This window comes from Antedon bifida, chromosome 7 (genome assembly GCF_963402885.1).
Source record: "Antedon bifida chromosome 7, ecAntBifi1.1, whole genome shotgun sequence".
NCBI classification, from domain to species: Eukaryota; Metazoa; Echinodermata; class Crinoidea; order Comatulida; family Antedonidae; genus Antedon; species Antedon bifida.
The window spans coordinates 6,961,025-6,980,353 of NC_136232.1; the positions used below are offsets into that span (position 1 = coordinate 6,961,025).

At 31.8% G+C, this 19,329-nt stretch overlaps 3 protein-coding genes and 1 long non-coding RNA gene across 4 annotated transcripts in view; 3 read left to right on the top strand and 1 right to left on the bottom strand.

The window, feature by feature from the left end:
- Positions 1–2,315: 2,315 nt before the first annotated feature.
- LOC144847682 (BET1-like protein) overlaps positions 2,316–19,329 on the bottom strand; it is a 133,416-nt gene continuing 116,402 nt past the window's right edge. The window contains exons 2-5 of the mRNA XM_078704170.1: positions 4,429–4,450; positions 3,923–4,014; positions 3,580–3,636; positions 2,316–2,899 (exon numbers count right to left, since the gene is read on the bottom strand). Coding sequence (XP_078560296.1) covers positions 2,729–2,899; positions 3,580–3,636; positions 3,923–4,014; positions 4,429–4,447 — 339 coding nt within the window. The 5' untranslated portion in view covers positions 4,448–4,450 and the 3' untranslated portion in view covers positions 2,316–2,728. The remainder of the gene's footprint in view (positions 2,900–3,579; positions 3,637–3,922; positions 4,015–4,428; positions 4,451–19,329) is intronic.
- Positions 4,601–6,320, top strand: LOC144847685 (uncharacterized). Its single transcript, XR_013613772.1, has 3 exons — positions 4,601–4,713; positions 5,445–5,510; positions 6,193–6,320. It is a non-coding gene; the product is annotated as an uncharacterized LOC144847685 (long non-coding RNA).
- LOC144847665 (prostaglandin reductase 1-like) lies at positions 10,419–14,944 on the top strand. The gene is made up of 10 exons (XM_078704153.1): positions 10,419–10,564; positions 11,053–11,191; positions 11,493–11,538; positions 11,637–11,696; positions 11,922–12,086; positions 12,293–12,410; positions 12,574–12,732; positions 13,262–13,367; positions 13,843–13,955; positions 14,412–14,944. The coding sequence occupies exons 2-10, from the start codon at positions 11,086–11,088 to the stop codon at positions 14,520–14,522; spliced, it is 984 nt and encodes a 327-aa protein (XP_078560279.1). The 5' UTR covers positions 10,419–10,564; positions 11,053–11,085; the 3' UTR covers positions 14,523–14,944.
- Positions 15,537–19,269, top strand: LOC144847666 (prostaglandin reductase 1-like). Its single transcript, XM_078704154.1, has 9 exons — positions 15,537–15,646; positions 16,540–16,585; positions 16,797–16,856; positions 17,268–17,432; positions 17,782–17,899; positions 18,015–18,170; positions 18,325–18,430; positions 18,557–18,669; positions 18,950–19,269. The coding sequence occupies exons 1-9, from the start codon at positions 15,541–15,543 to the stop codon at positions 19,058–19,060; spliced, it is 981 nt and encodes a 326-aa protein (XP_078560280.1). The 5' UTR covers positions 15,537–15,540; the 3' UTR covers positions 19,061–19,269.

Here is a 19,329-nt window from a genome sequence, read left to right on the forward strand (position 1 = left end):
GTTCTATATTTATACAACTCTCGCAGCGAGTTCTATATTTGTACAACTCTCGCAGCGAGTTCTATATTTGTACAACTCTCGCAGCGAGTTCTATATTTGTACAACTCTCGCATTGAGTTCTATATTTGTAAAACTCTCGCAGCGAGTTCTATATTTGTACAACTCCCGCAGTGATTTCTATATTTCTAAAACTCACACGAGTTCTATATTTGTACCACTCCCGCAGCGACTTCTATATTTGTACAACTCTCGCAGCGAGTTCTATATTTGTACAACTCTCGCAGCGAGTTCTATATTTGTATAACTCTCGCAGCGAGTTCTATATTTGTATAACTCTTGCAGCGAGTTCTATATTTGTATAACTCTTACAGCGAGTTCTATATTTGTATAACTCTTGCAGCGAGTTCTATATTTGTACAACTCCCGCAGTGATTTCTATATTTCTAAAACTCACGCAGCGAGTTCTATATTTGTACCACTCCCGCAGCGACTTCTATATTTGTACAACTCTCGCAGCCAGTTCTATATTTGTACAACTCTCGCAGCGAGTTCTATATTTGTATAACTCTCGCAGCGAGTTCTATATTTGTATAACTCTCGCAGCGAGTTCTATATTTGTATAACTCTCGCAGCGAGTTCTATATTTGTATAACTCTTGCAGCGAGTTCTATATTTGTACAACTCTTGCAGCGAGTTCTATATTTGTACAACTCTCGCAGCGAGTTCTATATTTGTACAACTCTCGCAGCGAGTTCTATATTTGTACAACTCTTGCAGCGAGTTCTATATTTGTACAACTCTCGCAGCAATTTCTATATTTGTATAACTCTCGCAGCGAGTTCTATATTTATACAACTCTCACAGCGAGCTCTGTTTGTACAACTCTCCCAGCAATTTCTATATTTGTACAACTCCCGCAGTGATTTCTATATTTCTAAAACTCTCGCAGCGAGTTCTATTTCTAGTCTTACAAATTTCATCAGCTTTTTCAAGATTTGGTTCTAATACTCAACAGCTCACAACTAAATGTATAGTAATATTATTGGTAGGCTTCCAGCTTAAAGAGCCACAGAAAAATAGTACCGATAGATATTAATTGTGCTGCTATTTTTAATGGTGAACATGTAACTTATTTAGTAATAGAATAAATGTTAAACATAGATAGTGTTATATTGTGGCGAGAGGAGATATGGCTATGACAATTATTACTGATTTACAGTGAGTGAGGAGTGTGAGATGCTTAGAATTTTAAGTTTAAATGCTGAGATCAATTTAAATTATGCAAATTACGACATTATTTTATATATAATAATGAATAAAAGTATAAACAGAGTATGAATAACTATTGTTTTATTTGCAAGAACAAAATATGTTTTAAAGATTTACTTTAAAAAAAAAACATGATTGCAAAACTTCCTGACTTTAATTATATGACTTTTTATCATATTTAGCATTTTTATAACCATAAAAAAACAAAAGCTATCTGAGAGAATCCTATTTAAAAATCTAATATATTAGATTATTTGTACAACTCTTGCAGCGAGTTCTATATTTGTACAACTCTCGCAGCAAGTTCTATATTTGTACAACTCTCGCAGCGAGTTCTATATTTGTACAACTCTTGCAGCGAGTTCTATATTTGTACAACTCTCGCAGCAATTTCTATATTTGTATAACTCTCGCAGCGAGTTCTATATTTATACAACTCTCACAGCGAGCTCTGTTTGTACAACTCTCCCAGCAATTTCTATATTTGTACAACTCCCGCAGTGATTTCTATATTTCTAAAACTCTCGCAGCGAGTTCTATTTCTAGTCTTACAAATTTCATCAGCTTTTTCAAGATTTGGTTCTAATACTCAACAGCTCACAACTAAATGTATAGTAATATTATTGGTAGGCTTCCAGCTTAAAGAGCCACAGAAAAATAGTACCGATAGATATTAATTGTGCTGCTATTTTTAATGGTGAACATGTAACTTATTTAGTAATAGAATAAATGTTAAACATAGATAGTGTTATATTGTGGCGAGAGGAGATATGGCTATGACAATTATTACTGATTTACAGTGAGTGAGGAGTGCGAGATGCTTAGAATTTTAAGTTTAAATGCTGAGATCAATTTAAATTATGCAAATTACGACATTATTTTATATATAATAATGAATAAAAGTATAAACAGAGTATGAATAACTATTGTTTTATTTGCAAGAACAAAATATGTTTTAAAGATTTACTTTAAAAAAAAAACATGATTGCAAAACTTCCTGACTTTAATTATATGACTTTTTATCATATTTAGCATTTTTATAACCATAAAAAAACAAAAGCTATCTGAGAGAATCCTATTTAAAAATCTAATATATTAGCCCATGCAATTGGAAAAAAAAACTATTAAATTATATTTTGGAAGTCAAAGCAAAATAAATTGTAAATGGTGGTAACATTTGAAAGTAAATATTTGTTATGCATAAATTAATTTGAATAACTTTGCATCATAATTAAAAACAGCCATTTTTATAATAGTGCCAGTACACATTACTTTTGTTACTTAGACATTAAAATACTATTACATTTTACGAGAAGTGAGCAATAGGCCCAGTGATACTATAGCTGTTCTGTAATATACATTTAAAGTTACAACAAAAAAGGTAACTTGTAATATCAAATACGGTAGGGTCAAAATACAAATAAATATTTTATATTTACACAATTTTATATATTTATTATTATCCTCTTGTCACATGTCCTATTAAAAAATAAAACACAATAAATAAAAATAATAAGGTAAGAATAAGATAACACATAAGTTTGCGATTGTGTTTGCCAGATTTTAACATTTGATCAAACCGCCTCACAGATCCTCCTAGTAAGCCTCGGGTTGAATCAAATTCACCATCCTGAGGACAAATAAAAAATGGATTTTAAAGATGTATTGTCCCTTGAAACAAAAAAAATTTCATTTCATTATGGGGTATGTTTTGATCGAAAACTTTGACTGGAAGTCAGAGTAATTTTTTTAACAAAAAAACGTCTGTAAATCAGTTAAATGATTTTTTTTTCGACAAATTTTTGGTGATAGTTAATAACTATTATGATACTTCAAAATGACCCACCTTTTTTCGAAATCTGTTATTTTTTATTTTTTTGGAATTAGTCGAAGGGACAATACATCTTTAACAAAATAATATCACTTTTATAGTTTGTCGTATTGTCATCTAATATTTCTTAATATTTATATACTTCTTTAAAGTAAAAATCTCTGTCTACACTATCAAATTAGTTTGACAAAAAAGTGTGATGTGCCCAAATGTGGTAGTGATATGCCTAAATATGATAATGATGTGCCCAAATATGGTAGTGATATGCCCAAATATGGTAGTGATATGACATCATCATGTCCATATATGGGTACATCACATGTTTTGTCACATAAAGTTTGATAGTGTAGACAGAGCTTAAAGTTTTCAATAATGAAATCTTTCAATGCATATTGAAAGAAGGTTGCACAATCAATAGCTATAATTTAAAGTCTGATGGTTTTTTGCCCTGTGTTTAAAATTGATGAATCTTCACTAACCATTCCATCTAAGTATCGATTCTGATCATTAGTCTCTGTCTCAATATCAAGAGCAAGCTGCAATAACAAAAATATAAAAAATTAAATAAAGAAATCAAAATTCAAAGAAACCTTGCACTGTTTTTGATTATTTTCCTTAAAAGTTGTTTATTGCAGCTTATGAAATTTGAAAATTCAAAGAATTTTTAAAAATTTTTGTTGGAGGAGAAGCAAACTGGAGAGAAGGCGATGATAACAAACAGGTGTAAATGCCTGGTCTGTAGCTTGTGATCATCTTTCTTTATTGTGCATAAACCTCATTTGTGTATGTTTGCATGCTTTACTAAACGAGATATATACAGACCGATTTTAATGTTGAAACTTTTGTTGCTAAATTGTCAGATAGTCTGTTGTTTTCAGCTTCCAGCATATCCTCTGTAGAGGCTGCACCTCTCCCTGTATTGATGGAATAATTAATATATATTATGTAATAAATAATGCAAAAATTACTAAATATACTGATGTTTTAAAGCAAATATAATCTAAAATATAAACCGTAGTCCAGGCCTGTAGTTAATGACAGTTTTAGATTGAGGAAACATGCTAAACTAAGATCCAATACAAAGCTAGGCCTAAAAAGGTCACAAATTGATCTGTTATATCGCGGGGATCACTGGGCTCGTCGCCAATGAAAACGACGTTTTGTGCCAGTGAGCTAGGCCTGCGTATAATTAATTCCTGTTTAATGAAAATTTAGAAATATTTTGATAGATAGTGTTTCATTAAAATGTTATAATAACTAGATTTATTTGACCCAGATCAGATCCGTTTATTTTTAATAATTAGCAAACAATTTTAATGATATCTTACCACCTCCGTTTCGATTCATATTTTTCCAATAGGGTTGGTGAAATCTGTCCACAATAGGTTACTTTTCTGTCCATAATAGGTTACTTTCTGTCCACAATAGGGACTAGAGGGCGCTATTGTTTGTCCATAATAGGTTACTTTCTGTCCACAATAGGGACTAGAGGGCGCTGTTGTTTGTCCATAATAGGTGACTTTCATAATTGGCTGTCCAAAATAGGTGACTTTTTGTCCACAATAGGGGATTTTATTGGAGTAGTGCGCCATCCATTGTGTTGTCCATAATAGGTGATTTTTTTGGCGTACTCTCGTACGTACGTAGTTTGTTTCGCGAGTAGAAGTAATACTAATTTGCTTTCTCTTCAGACTTTGAGTTGAAGCTACCGACCTAGGCCTAATTAGTATATTATTATTTAAGTCTCTCTAGCCTAGGCCTAGGGCCTAGTCCTGTTAGTTAGGCTACCTCTATACTATAGGCCTACTTAGGCCTACTACTACTAGCCTAGGGCTAGGCCTAGCTTAGATACAGCAGCAGGGTACCTCCCTGCTTACAGGAATACAAATGACATGGGCTCCATATTAGGTAGATATGTTTCCTACTACAAACAACTAGGCCTAGCCTCAGTTATCTTGTTTGTTTGTTTTTTTATTATTTATTAATATAATATGAATATATATAGACTAACATACTATTTTACTCGTAACTATATTGCCTATTCTGCAGGTCACTAAGTGACTAGAGGCCTAGTCACTATTTAATACGGTCTTTTACTACTGCCACCGCTACTATACTTTGAAGACCGAAATCTTCAAATCACAAACATCTAGATTGCTAGATTGAACTATTAAAATTTTTGTTTTTTTTATTATTTTGTGAATGAACGAGTCTTATCCAGACAGTGCGGACAGTTAATAGGTTGGCAGTATAGTAGAACCAGAGCTAGTGTTACTGTGTTATTAATTATGTCATCTATTTAAATCTCACAATTGTTTTCCCATATTTTTTGCGTGTATTACAGATTGTGTACAGTGTATCTTCTGATCAATGTTATAGTACAGTAGCATGGAAATGTCTATTAACTAGGGTAAGTAACAGATAGGCCCAACCTACAATTGAAGAAAAATACTTTACATATAACCCACTACATCTTTTAGGAGATTTTTCAATATGATCAAGATACTGTGAAATCCCAAAAAGAAGCCTATTTCAAAACAGTATTTGTTTGCAAAAGTAATCTCGAAAAGGAGGATACAAATGAGAAACTGAATATTATCAGTACCGTAGTAGAAAAACTTACTGACAATACATTTGAAATGTTCTATTCATTTGCTTTGCTAGGAAAATAAAAGTAGATATTTCTTTGTTTATTTCCATTCATTATAAACATTACAATCACCATACAAAGAATAGATAAATCCACTGACAAATTCATGCAGAAAATATTTCAAAATTTAATTAAATGTTATATTATTAAAGCATTCATTCAATAAAGCCTTCATTCAATAAAGCCTTTATCTTTAAACATTTAATATAAGTTTTTATATAGTGAGTATGGTAATAATTGACTCTGACAACTGGCATAAACATAAATTTAGTAAAACAATCCTACATATCTTTTTTATAAATGCAATAAAATATTTAAACATAACTGTGTCCCACCATACAACATGACAATTTGACTCAGCATTACTAAGATTGAAGTTACTTTTATTATACAATACCTAAACATTATTATAGTGTTTAACTATTTCCTTTTTTTATTATAGGCATACAGATGTTTGATATTCTGCCCATATATCCTGCTGAAATGAAAAGGTACATCATTTCAACATAATATCTTTGATCATATCATCATCGGTCAATACTTATAGTAATAAACATAATAATTATGGTGTAGTTTTTTTATCTTTGCTATTTTTTAAATTGTAGTTTAACCATATTTTTACACTTTTAAAATTAATATAATTCAGTATTTTTGAATGTGATTTAGATTATGAATAAATTTAGAATACAGAACAAAATTGTTGATTGTACACTGCGTGTATGTAAACTGGATTTATTGTCGTATTCCTAATGATTCAAAATAATATTTATTTTGCTTCATTATTAAAGATGTATTGTCCCTCAAAAACATGAAAAATTAATTCAATCAGACTTTGAATATGTTATTTTGTAGTTTTAATAAAGTTAATCGAAAAAAAAAAACGAAAAAAAAATAATGTTTTCACTTGTAAAATGACAAAATAAATGGTTAAATTCAACCAAAAATCCATTGGCTAGCAGCCAATTTGACCATTTTTTGCTTTAAATTACATTTTTTTCAGGTAATACATTTTTTTTCAATCTAATTTTTGGTCAATGTGGATAACTATTATGTTGCAATAAAATGGAATGGAAATTTTTTTTTTAAGAATTATTTTTTCAGGGGGACAATACATCTTTAAACATTAAAATTGATTCATTTAATTATACAACAATATAATAAATGGATGAGAACTGCTGCTGTTGATTGACTACTGACTGGGATGATTTGTCATGGATTTTGAAACAAGGGACGACCTAAAATGACGAAATGAAGTGCTGAACTCTGATGTCTTTTGCAATATTAAATTGATAAAGTTGATTTTATTATTACTGTTAACAAAACAAAAAAAAACAAAAAATTAACGGTAAAGAGAAAACATTATCATATATCTATATAACCTATGTGGACTATCATCAGGAATTAAAGGTATAAAGGTATAAAAACGTATTTTACTAAAACAATAGGAAGATTCAAATGTTGTAAGCCTACATATTTACAAAAGGAATGGAAAACCCAAAGATGAAATGAAAAGCTGTTGTCAAGCGTCTTTAACTCCTATAATTTGTAAGATTGTTGAGAAATTGCTTTGATGTATCTAGAATACTATAATAATATACTAATTACATTTTTTCAGTTTGGAATTAAACAAAATGTATAATATTGAACTTTTACTTTCAAAGGTTTTCATTCATGGGCACAGTTAAAGGCTGTAAACATTTTAATTTTTGTTTTCTTGACTTTTCTTCTGCACTGGACGGTGTCTAATAAAAAGAACTTAATAACTCAGTAGCTGTTGGTGAAAACACCAATGGATTACAGATTTTATTTCAAATAAAGCGCAAGTCAAAGTTGGTGATATTGTAAATAATATTTCTTCTTTTTTAATTTGCTGATGATCACACCTTATCACGTCCTATAAAAATAATGATTGTATAATGCTTCAAATAGATTATATTTAATTGCTAAATCTAAATGAGCAAATGTCAACAATCTTAAAACCTTAAATCCTGTCCAATGTGCCATAATATTCTCTCAAACTATTTACATACACACTGTAACTTAGTGAACATTGTCTGATTCTTGAGTAATTCCACTTGTCTTTACATCTTGTTACATGCATTATATAAAATATGTCTTGGTCAAGTTGAACAAAGCTCTATTACTCCTAGTGGTTAGATTGTAGTGTGGGCACCATTTGAGAAATATTATGTTTAGAGAATAAAAAGTATACAAAGGAAAACAACAAGGAGTATACAAAGGAAAACAACAAGGAAAGTGATTTTAGACACACTTGGGACATAGGGCCTACCTTATTTTTATAGTTTGAAAGTGCTAGAAATATTATCTATTGGTTGATTGATCACTTATTTCAGAATAAAAATTTCATACAACAATTAAAAAAAAACGGAAAATCACACTTTAATAGGATTTTTTCTCTCAAAACCTATTTGAAGACTCTATTGAAGACTTGTTTGAATTACATTTATTAGGATTTAAGGTGTTGAAGGGTTATTTTTGGTTTTGTTGGAATTCAAAAGGCAATTCATAATTCTTCCCAGAAAGCAAATTATTATTTACGATACAACTTTCCTACTATTAACTCAGACTTGGAGGCCTATAGGATATAGGCCTAGGGCCTAGGTCTAGTTTAGTTAGTAATAGTACTTGGTTGGCCACTATCTAGCCTATACTAGGGCCAGGCTACTTAATTACTAGTCTACTATGCTATGGAGTTTCCTACACAAGTTACACATTACAAAAATCACCTATTATGGACAACATAATGGATGGCGCACTACTCCAATAAAGTCCCCTATTGTGGACAAAAAGTCACCTATTTTGGACAGCCAATTATGGAAGTCACCTATTATGGACAAACAACAGCGCCCTCTAGTCCCTATTGTGGACAGAAAGTAACCTATTATGGACAAACAATAGCGCCCTCTAGTCCCTATTGTGGACAGAAAGTAACCTATTATGGACAGAAAAGTAACCTATTGTGGACAGATTTCACCAACCCCGCTCTATTTTTCTGTTTTTAAATCGCCGACGTGGAGTTGTTTGTTTGTTTTTATGGACAAAATGAACACATCTAGCGCCATCTAGGTAAAGAGATTGAATCACGATTTAGTATTATTGTGTGTGAAGTACTGAATTGCTTTTATACTTTTAATCTCATAATCTATATATAATATATTTTTTAATAGCTTCTATTTTGCTAAATACTGAATAGGATTAGTCTTTCACATTTCAGCTCGTATTTTACTTTCAAATTTGTGTAACAAGATATAAAAATGTTGGTATTTACAAGTTTGCGGTACACCTTAGTTCTGAAGGAACTGTTCTCGACGTTTCGATCAAAATTCTTTGATCGCTATCAGGAGTGAGAATGATATAAAAAAAATTGTTTGCTTAGAAATTTATTTATATTTTAGTCATTTTAGATATTATTATTATTAATATTAACCAAATTTAATATCATATAGGGCCTACTGCCTCCTCAAATTTCGATTCTTTATTTTGTTTGGAAATCGCTAACGTGGAAATTTCCTTATTCCACTCATAATACGGTTGGTTCATATCTATATAGCAGTTTGATTATTTTCCGCCGCGGCTACAAGAAATGTCGGAGTAATGAGAAATAATAAAGCATAATGGTATATCTCGTTATGAGTAGGCCTACCCTTGTTGGATGAGTCTCAGCAGCATGGAATAGGACATGACTTGATTGCATAAACATAATGATTATTCATATAACGTAGAGAGGCAGAAAAAGAGAGCACATAAGATGACAATGCACAATTTCAATCAATCAGTCAATCATTACTATCAAGGAGTTGTTAATTTAGTCAGATATAATAGCATGATGACTTGGCAGTTTTCGATGATTAGGCCTATATTGCGACGCTTTTGGAAAATGAATGAAATGAAATGAAACCAGAAACCTGGGTTGAAATATATATTTATATTTCTGAATGTAATTGGGTATCCTTAATATCCAAGAAGCTGATTATATCATCAACTCATCATCCATGTTTGATATGTAAATTTAGAGAAAGGAAAAATATCTAGGCCGCACCAGGTCCACGTTCATATAATTCACATATACTGACATCTTACAATTTTTAAAAATATGGTTAATTATTTAAATTTTTAAGTATATCAATACTCAGTGTATGTTACTTCCGCGTTCTTCCCGGCCAGTAAAATGTTTTAGGCCTATAGCCCGTATACAATTTGATAAAGGTAAACAATATTTTATTTTAAAGCTTTGTCTACACTATCAAACTTTATGTGACAAAAAAAATGTGATGTGCCCATATAAGGACATGATGATGTCATATCACTTCCATATTTGGGAATATCACTACCATATTATTTGGACACATCACATTTTTTTTCAAACTATAATGTAGACAGAGGTTTGGATTGAGTTCTTGAAAAAATTTAGAATCCTCTAGGACTATAATGAGTATTTGCAATGTCATACTTTATAAATTAATAATAATTTCCTTGGTTTGCACAAGATGTTAATTTATTCTGTACAAATTATTATATATGTCAGTTCATTTTACAAACATGATAGGCCTGCATGACGGAATTTCTGATACTTATTCATTCTAGCATATTCGAGTTAAAACACGGTCCATCAATTTCATTCGCTCTATTGTAAATTAATTCATTTATTCTTGATCTAGGATGCGTTTACTTTGTTATATCCACAGTGTGGGTGACAAAGTGCATGTTTGCTTAATATAATAAGAAACTACAATATTTAATACGTACGTCGTATACTGTCATTCTGTTGCTAAACTTCAGTCGTGCTGGTCAGTGTAAGTAGACAGTTGTGTTCATAAGTATCAAATAATGTGCCCGGTCTTTCGGACATAGGCCTATTTTAGTTTAAAAAACAAATTAGTCTTATGACATACGACGAGGCAGAGATCTTGCTTAGATTGTAATTTTTTTATATAAGCACCAACTTAAGTTCACGTTTATTGAAAATCTTTTCCATAAAATTCTGCATTGTCATAGTTGGGTATCCGAGTAATTAGGACACTTGACTGTCATAGAGAAGGACTTGGGTACACTTCCTGACAACTCCCAGTCCACCCAGCTGTAAATGAGAACCTGGTTGAGAATACTAGGGAGGATAAGGCAGTGTGGAAAGGAACTGGTAACCCAACCACTAATGCTGGTGCTTAGTAACTGTACAATGAGCTCCTAGCTGCAGCTCATTCCTCACGTTCAGAATGAACACGGACCAGGACTCACTTTTACCTATTTAGTTTTTATTTTGTTTAAAAATAATTTATTTTAGATTATTATTAACAGTCAATCGAAGTATTTCAAAATGGTCGTACAAAAAAGGTTTGTGTTGGTGAAGCACTTCGATGGAATGCCAAAAGAAGGCGACCTTAAAATCGTTGAAGAGAAGTTGCCAGCTTTAAAAAATGGAGGTATTTATAAATCGTTATTTATTTGTACTGTAGGATACGTTCCGCTTGTAAATTGTCTAACAGTAGTAATAGTCTTTACTGTTTTCCAACAAAATTATTTTCTGAATCACAAGAAAAATCAAATAGGTAGACTAAACTGGAGAAGGGACTTGTGGTGGAAAAACTGAGCAGATTGGAAATGATTTGAGGTGGAGAGTGTGGTTTAAATTGGTGATTTTTCTTCAGAATTACTAGAATGTAGTATAATGTAATACAGTAATTATTAATTAAAAATTAAGTTATTCATCATTATTTATTTCAGAGATACTTCTTGAAGCGAAGTACTTGACCGTTGACCCGTATATGAGGTAATTAAACAAACTCATGTCAAACTTAACTTACAAAAGTAGTCTATGTTACATGAAAACAATAATACATCATATTATCAAAATGTTTGTTTTTGTAGGCCATACAGTGCACGTGCATTGAAGGAAGGCGATACCATGATGGGGGAACAGATGGCAAGGTAGTTATCGATATTGCGGTTTTATAGGCCTATGTTTCTTTGCACTGTTAGTAGAAGTAGTACTGTAGACCAGGACCATAAATGTTTAATCATTCGTTTAGATGTTTTACACATTAATTTCACACAAACAAAGCATGATAGGAAAAGAAAAAATCGTACACTCAGCTGCCCTTAGTCAGTTAATGATATTTTAATTTCTATCTTTTATTTGATCTCTTTTTGTAGTGTTACAGAAAGCAAAAATCCAAACTTTCCTGTAGGAACCAATGTCGTCTGCTCACCTGGTTGGTGTACGCACTCGATCTCCGATGGTAAAGGAATCCGAAAGTTACCGTCTCTTCCAAAAGGTCTACCATATTCGTTGTCACTTGGAACACTTGGTATGACTGGGTAAGAACAAAATAACCGAATAATAGTTGTTTATTTCTTAGAAAATTGTGGAAATACTGGTAATTTTAAAAATTTCGATTATTTTTGCATATAGTATACGCCTTTCTTTCCGCTTACTTTTGATTGAGTCACGTCCACAATGTGATGGTAACAAAGTTAGGCCTAAATGATGGTAGCATATTTTATTTATTTTGTTGTTGTTTTAGGATGACGGCGTACTTTGGCGTTAAAGAGATTCTGAATCCAAAAGCTGGTGAAACGCTGTTCGTTAGTGGAGCAGCTGGTGCAGTGGGCGCTGTAGTTGGACAGTTTGGAAAGATTCTTGTAAGAAATCCATGTGTTACTTTAGTCCAAATCAATCTGACACGTGTTATGTGAATTTTCTTTCACATTTGGTAAACAAAATACAATTATCTCAACTGTGGCTCCTTCAAATAAGTCAACCAATCACTATCTATTGTCTGATTGTCTGTTGGTCCTTTCATAGGGTTGTCGTGTCATTGGATCAGCAGGGTCTGAAGAAAAAGTGAAATACTTGAAGGAAATTGGATTTGATGATGCAATTAACTACAAGACAACAACAGATAATCTTGACAAGAAAATCAAAGAGTTGTGTCCAAAGGGTATCGACATGTATTTTGATAATGTAAGTATTGCAAATATCAATGATATGAATATATGCTTAAGTTAAGAATTAATTTGGTCAGGTGTTTGCCCTATTCTGACGTAATTTGTACTTCATACTAAGTACATTTAGAAGGTTGATATAACATTTGCGGTACACCACGTATATTGAGTTGAGTGTTGAGTTTCTCGACGTTTCGATCAATATGCTTTGATCGTCCTCAGGGGTGAGTTCTTTTCAGAACTAATACACGTGGTGTACCGCAAACTTTATATCAACATTTAATTTCGCCATGCAAACCTTCAAACAATATATTACATTTAGAATACTTGCGAAAAAATCGCGGATACAATCCTCGGGTGGGACTTAATTAATAAAGAAAGAATTCATTTATTAATATAATCTGAGGAGAAATCAAACATGAAGAGTGAAACAAACTGATCATCGGTCTTTCGGTATAATTCATTTTAACATACGTTTCCATCGTTTGACGGGATGCAAATATAGTTAAGACTGATTGTAATATTTTAATTAACAATTACCTTTTAAGGTTGGTGGAGTGATGACAAACACTGTAATGATGAACATGAATGACTATGGCAGGATTGCGATGTGTGGCGCTATATCAGGTTATAATGCCAAGACGCAACCAACAAGTAAGGCCTACATTGTCTAGTCTGTGTTTGTTGGCTAACCAGTTGTATATATTCATTTAAGTCTCTCACTTGGACGCTACGCACTGACACGCTACGCACTGACACAGGGCACGTGAGTTGACCAATCACAAGCAACGGAAGATCCATTGCGTAGTGATTGGTCAAATTACTTGTAGTGCGCTTACATCCTTGCGTTGCGGCGTCAGTGAGATCGTATTTAAATCATTACGTTACGTATTACATTATGCATACAGTTGAAATCATTAGAATGTTTTAACGATTCTATTAAGCTCTGTCTACACTATCAAACTAGTTTGACAAAAAAAGTAAAATATGGTGGTGGTATGCCCAATATGTGATGGGCACATCACATTTTTTGTCACATAAAGTTTGATAGTGTAGACAGAGCTTTAAAGAGTTTGTCTAATTTTTAAAATGATTGAAAATAAATACATTTTTATTTGGTTACTTTTAGTTCCACATGTACCAATTGTTTCAAAACAACTGAAAATAGAGGGATTTCTAGTCTGGAGGTGGATGACCAGGTATCCAGAAGGCATCAAACAGTTTTCACAATACATAGATGAGGTAAGCACTATTATTATCATTATGGGATATCAAAAATAATGTTACTCGGTTAAAAAAGTTTAATAATCGAAGTTCATTATATTTTTATCATATTTAAAATCGTATTGTTAGTTACGCTCTGTCTACTTCTATGTGACAAAAAATGTGATAAGCCCCGGATATATGAACATGATATCATATCCCTACCATATTTGGGCATATCACCACCATATTTGGGCACATCACACTTTTTGTCAAACTATTTTGATAATGTAGACAGAACTTTATATAAGCCAAGCTATGTGATCAAATGTTTTCGTTGTTGCATCATGCATTACATTTTTGTTCAAGATGTTGAAAACTTTTGATAAATAAATGTTAGTGAAATGACTATGGCCTTCTATAAAGGTCACATAAGTTTGATAGTGTATACAGGGCTTAAGGCTGTTAATAATGTATAATGTATGTATTTTTCAGGGAAAGCTAAAGTACAAAGAGCACGTTACTAATGGATTTGAAAACATGTTCAAGGCATTCTGTGAGCTGTTTACTGGTAGCAACTTTGGAAAAGCTATTATAAAAGTGTAATAACTGTCTAAGAGAGAATTCTCATCATAACAAAGCACCGCGCGTGTGACAGGAGCTTCGATGCAATTCACTGGCCTGGGTTCCAGACGGCGTTTTGACTTAATAATATTTAAATATTTTTGCACATATGGCGTTTCATACGTATACTACTTAGAGCTTCAATTTCAGACAAACATCGAAAAGCCTCGAAATTGAACTAACGTATGAAATTCGCCAGTTTAATTTAAAATTGTTCTTACCTTTGTATTAGTTTAGTATAGTTAGCTGTGTTTGTTGCATTTTAAGTTGTAAACACGCACAATATTACATAGAATAGTATGAGTTAAATCAAGGAAGAGTAAAATTTCATTTATCCCTGGTTAAATACATTTATTATTATTAACAAATATTCTTAAAAATGTGAATAAAAAACGACGTGTTAACTTGTGTGTAACGCGTTTTTGTCATTTTCTAACGTAATTGCTTATGCAGATGACGGATGCTTATGATTCCATAATGATAAACATTATATTTATTTGCGTTGGTTGTTGCTGGTAGTTGGGCTTCGTTACTATTGTTTAACATTTCAATATTCAGCAAGCCATTTTCTTTGTATATTAAAAAGATTAGTCTAAAGGCGAGACGATTTAGTACTGTGTGATAGGCTATTAGAGGGTAAGTACTGTACTGTTTCAAGTCTACTTTTCCATGCTCTATACAGCAATATAGGCCATATTTAAACGGTGGCATACGAAGAAAAAACAATATAACATTTTTTAAAAACAATAAATAATATTAATATATTTTGTCCGATGGAAAAACTGAGTGATAAAAAGAGGCCGATTTTACATGTGGTCAAAATCTCTGAGATTATTGTGACTCGATTTTATGTAGGCCTAGTAGATGCAGATTATTTTACGAAATCTTGATTTAGCTAAATTCCAATGTTTTTTTAGAAACAAAGAGAACATTAGTAGTATACGTTATGCTGGTCTATAATAGCTTTCATTTTTTAGTAGTATTTCGTACTGCAGTCAACATGGTTTTACAAAAAAGGTTTGTTTTGGAGAAGCATTTCGATGGAATGCCAAAAAAGAGTGATCTTAAAATAATAGAGGAGAAGCTGCCACCAATAAAGGACGGAGGTATGTTGGCTCTTGAATTACTCCAGGTTGTCTATAGATGGTGTTTAAATGCATGAAATCTTAATCTTAAGTTTAGGCCTACTAAATATCCGGGAGACGAGCAATATTTATACAAATTTCAAACTATAAAACTTATTTATACAAAAATATCGAACAAATATGGGACAACAACAATCTATCAGGTATTCTTATGCAAAGCTGTGGAATGATATCCCAGATGATTTAAGGTTGTAAAAAAAAAATAATAAAAAAATAAAGAATATTATTTGCTTGTTTAAGATAACTATTTTTGTGTTTCAAAAGAGAATTATATATTTGAGGGAAATATGTTTTATATATATATTAAGTTTAGAAAGGTTGCCCTTATTTATTTATTAACTATTTATCCTTTAATAACTTGATTAGTTCTGACTATTTGTTTGCCCTTTCTTTGAAACATTATGTTTTATTTATGTTTACAATGTTTATAACTTATTTTTGGCTAAATTAAAGAAGAAAAGCAAAAAAAGGTATATTGAAGATATAACATTATACCTAAAGGTTTCATTTTTTTTTAAATAGAAACGGTTATTATAAACAGTTAAAGGTACCCGTTATACATATTTTGTGTCTATGTTTGGTTTTACATTATGCACGTTAGCCTATTGAATCAGTATTAATGCTGGTTGGTCATATATTCAAATTGTTTATGATGAGCAAACTAACTTCTCAATCTCAGGATCCTGGTTCTAAGTGCCAATTGGCTATACTGATACTATAGATGTATTCATAGTCACCTCTCTAAAATTGTATAATAACTTAAATAATAATTTATAGGTACTATAAATGTATAGATACTATAAATTGGAAGTACCAAAACATATACATTCTGACTCTTTCTTTCTCATTTTTAGAAATACTTATACAAGCCTTATACTTATCGGTTGATCCATATATGAGGTAGAAATTCCATTTTTGATTTGAAATAGGCCTAATAAATGTTATGTAGTTGATAAATGTTGTTGAAATTACGTTTGAAAAAAAATCATGTAAAATCTTATTGATAGATACATTTTACTTTGATTTATATAACAATTTTTAGGGCTATATTAAAAAATAATCAATTATTTACTTATAATAATATGCAATGATAATTGTGTGTTTCCACTAGGCCATACAGTCGAAGAACATTAAAGAAGGGAGATATGATGATTGGAGAACAAGTAGCCAAGTAGGGTTTTCAATGATTTCTCGTAAGCTCTGTCTACACTATCAAACTAGTTTAACAAAGAAAGTGATATCCCCATGGTAGTGATATGACATCATCATGTCGGATATATGGGCACATCACATTTTTTTGTCAAATAAAGTTTGAGAGTGTAGACAGAGCTTAAGGCTAAATCCATGTATTTATGCCATTAGATAAAATTATATATAGCCTAACATTATAAAGTTTGATACGGTAACATAATGGGTTGAATTTGAGAGGCATCATCAACGAGGTACTATACTTTTATACCATGAAAACGAAAACTAAAACTTTTCAGTGATTAGCTTATCAAAATGAACGAATTATTTCTGATTTTATTTTATAATTTTTCTATAATATGATTGAAAATGACTTTTGTTTTTTTATTGGCAGAGTAATAGAGAGTAAGAACACTGACTATCCAATAGGAACCATCGTTACATGCTCTCCTGGTTGGTGTACTCACTCCATCTCTGATGGAACTGACGTCAGAAAGGTGAAAGATTTCCCAGAAAATCTTCCATATTCTTTGGCGCTTGGATCACTCGGGATGACAGGGTAATTTCTTCTTCTCCTCTCAATAAGTTTATTGTAGGAAGGCTATAAATATGGGTTTATTTGTAATCATGGTTTTAATGGTTGAAATTATATAACGCCTACAAGAGGTATTGGCCTTTTCAATAGAAGATATGTTCGTTAGTTATATTCTTTTGTCTTTATTTAATACTGTTTTTTTATTTAATGAGATAGAAAGCTAAGAACACTGTAATTTCCAAATGTATGGATGAATAAAGCGATGTCTATGTCTATATTCTATTAATATAATAGAAACATTTTTTTAGCATATGAAAAAGAAAGACACAGAGTAACTGTATTTATTCGGGAATCTGATTTTGAATATTTACAGAATGACAGCGTATTTTGGACTTACGGAGATTTTAAAGCCAAAAGCCGGTGAAACATTGTTTGTTAGCGGAGCAGCTGGCGCAGTGGGTGGAGTAGTCGGACAACTTGGGAAAATATTTGTAAGATATTTGAGTCTGAAGCGTTGTCATTAACTCATTCTTTTGATATATTACTATGGTTTATTTTAAGTTTTCCAGTTTAACTGAAAAAAAACTTTAAAATTAAATTGTACAGGGTTGCCGTGTGGTTGGATCGGCAGGGTCTGAAAAGAAGATAAAATACTTGAAGGAGATTGGTTTTGATGACGCGTTCAACTACAAGTCAACGATTGATCCACAGAAAACAATCAAAGACATGTGCCCTGATGGAATACACATGTATTTTGATAATGTAAGTATTTTCTGATTATAATACTGAATTGACAATCAGAAACAATAGGGAATAGTTAGGCCTAGACATATTTTCCTGAATATTGACATACAAGAAAGGGGAACGCTCAAACCCGACATATACAGTAATTCGACTAATCTAATTTTTTCTCTAGGTTGGCGGAACCATTACCAATGCTGCACTCATGAACATGACAGAATGTGGCAGAATCGCCATGTGTGGTGCTATATCTGGATATAATGCCAAGTCCCAATCCACTAGTAAGTTGATACTCGTCTTCATCTAATTGAATTGTTAATTTGGCTTATCCACCATTTCTTTCTTCCTTGTGTATGTATTTGTGCATTCATCCAAATGATTAAACAATTATTTTGTTGTCTTGTTAGTTGTGCATCCTCCTATTGTTGGCAGACAACTGAAAATAGAAGGTTTTATTGTTTATCGTTGGACTGATAGATTTCCTGAAGGTTTTGAAAAATTAAAAGAATATATTTCGCAGGTAATTCGTTCAAAATCATTGCCAAGGATCATGCCGTATACAGTACATAAGGCATGTATGTACATGTCGCTTATACAATTTGTTAAGTAGGCCTATAGTATACTTGCTTTGTTTGTTTGTTTGTTTGTTAGCACGATAGAGCGCCTACAATTTTAAAGTTATCATTCTGAAAATTGTGGTGTAAATCGGTTCATTAATAACTTCACAAATAAAAAAATAAACTCTGTGGATATATCTTGCCAAGTGCTTCATAGAACTTTTGTTTTTTTGCTGTTTACAGGGAAAACTGACGTACAAAGAACATGTGACAGAAGGATTTGATAACATGTTCAAGGCATTCTGTGAGCTGTTTACTGGTGCAAACTTTGGAAAAGCCATTGTCAAAGTCTAAGCAAGAGCACGCGAGAAGCTACTGACTGTACCCAATAGTCTCTGCCAACTGTTACTGCACAACATCTAAAAAACTTCATGATTAAAAATAACATTTGTAAAATTTTATGAGCAATATGTTTCTTTATATTTTAAAATGTGGGCACAGCCAATGGTGGATATAGATCCGAAAAGTCCCGAGAAACACAATAAGTGGTAACAAAAACTATGGCTATATAAAGTGCAAATGTGAAATAATAAACAAACAATAAATGTGTCATCACAAACAAA

Bases quoted from the DNA above. Each gene is read 5' to 3' on its own strand.
- LOC144847665 (XM_078704153.1), top strand. From the start codon at position 11,086: ATGGTCGTACAAAAAAGGTTTGTGTTGGTGAAGCACTTCGATGGAATG. The intron at 12,087-12,292 runs GTAAGAACAAAA...TTGTTGTTTTAG, and splicing joins GGAACACTTGGTATGACTGG to GATGACGGCGTACTTTGGCG. The intron at 12,733-13,261 runs GTAAGTATTGCA...TTACCTTTTAAG, and splicing joins TCGACATGTATTTTGATAAT to GTTGGTGGAGTGATGACAAA.
- LOC144847666 (XM_078704154.1), top strand. From the start codon at position 15,541: ATGGTTTTACAAAAAAGGTTTGTTTTGGAGAAGCATTTCGATGGAATG. The intron at 16,857-17,267 runs GTAGGGTTTTCA...TTTTATTGGCAG, and splicing joins ATTGGAGAACAAGTAGCCAA to AGTAATAGAGAGTAAGAACA. The intron at 18,431-18,556 runs GTAAGTTGATAC...TTGTCTTGTTAG, and splicing joins TGCCAAGTCCCAATCCACTA to TTGTGCATCCTCCTATTGTT.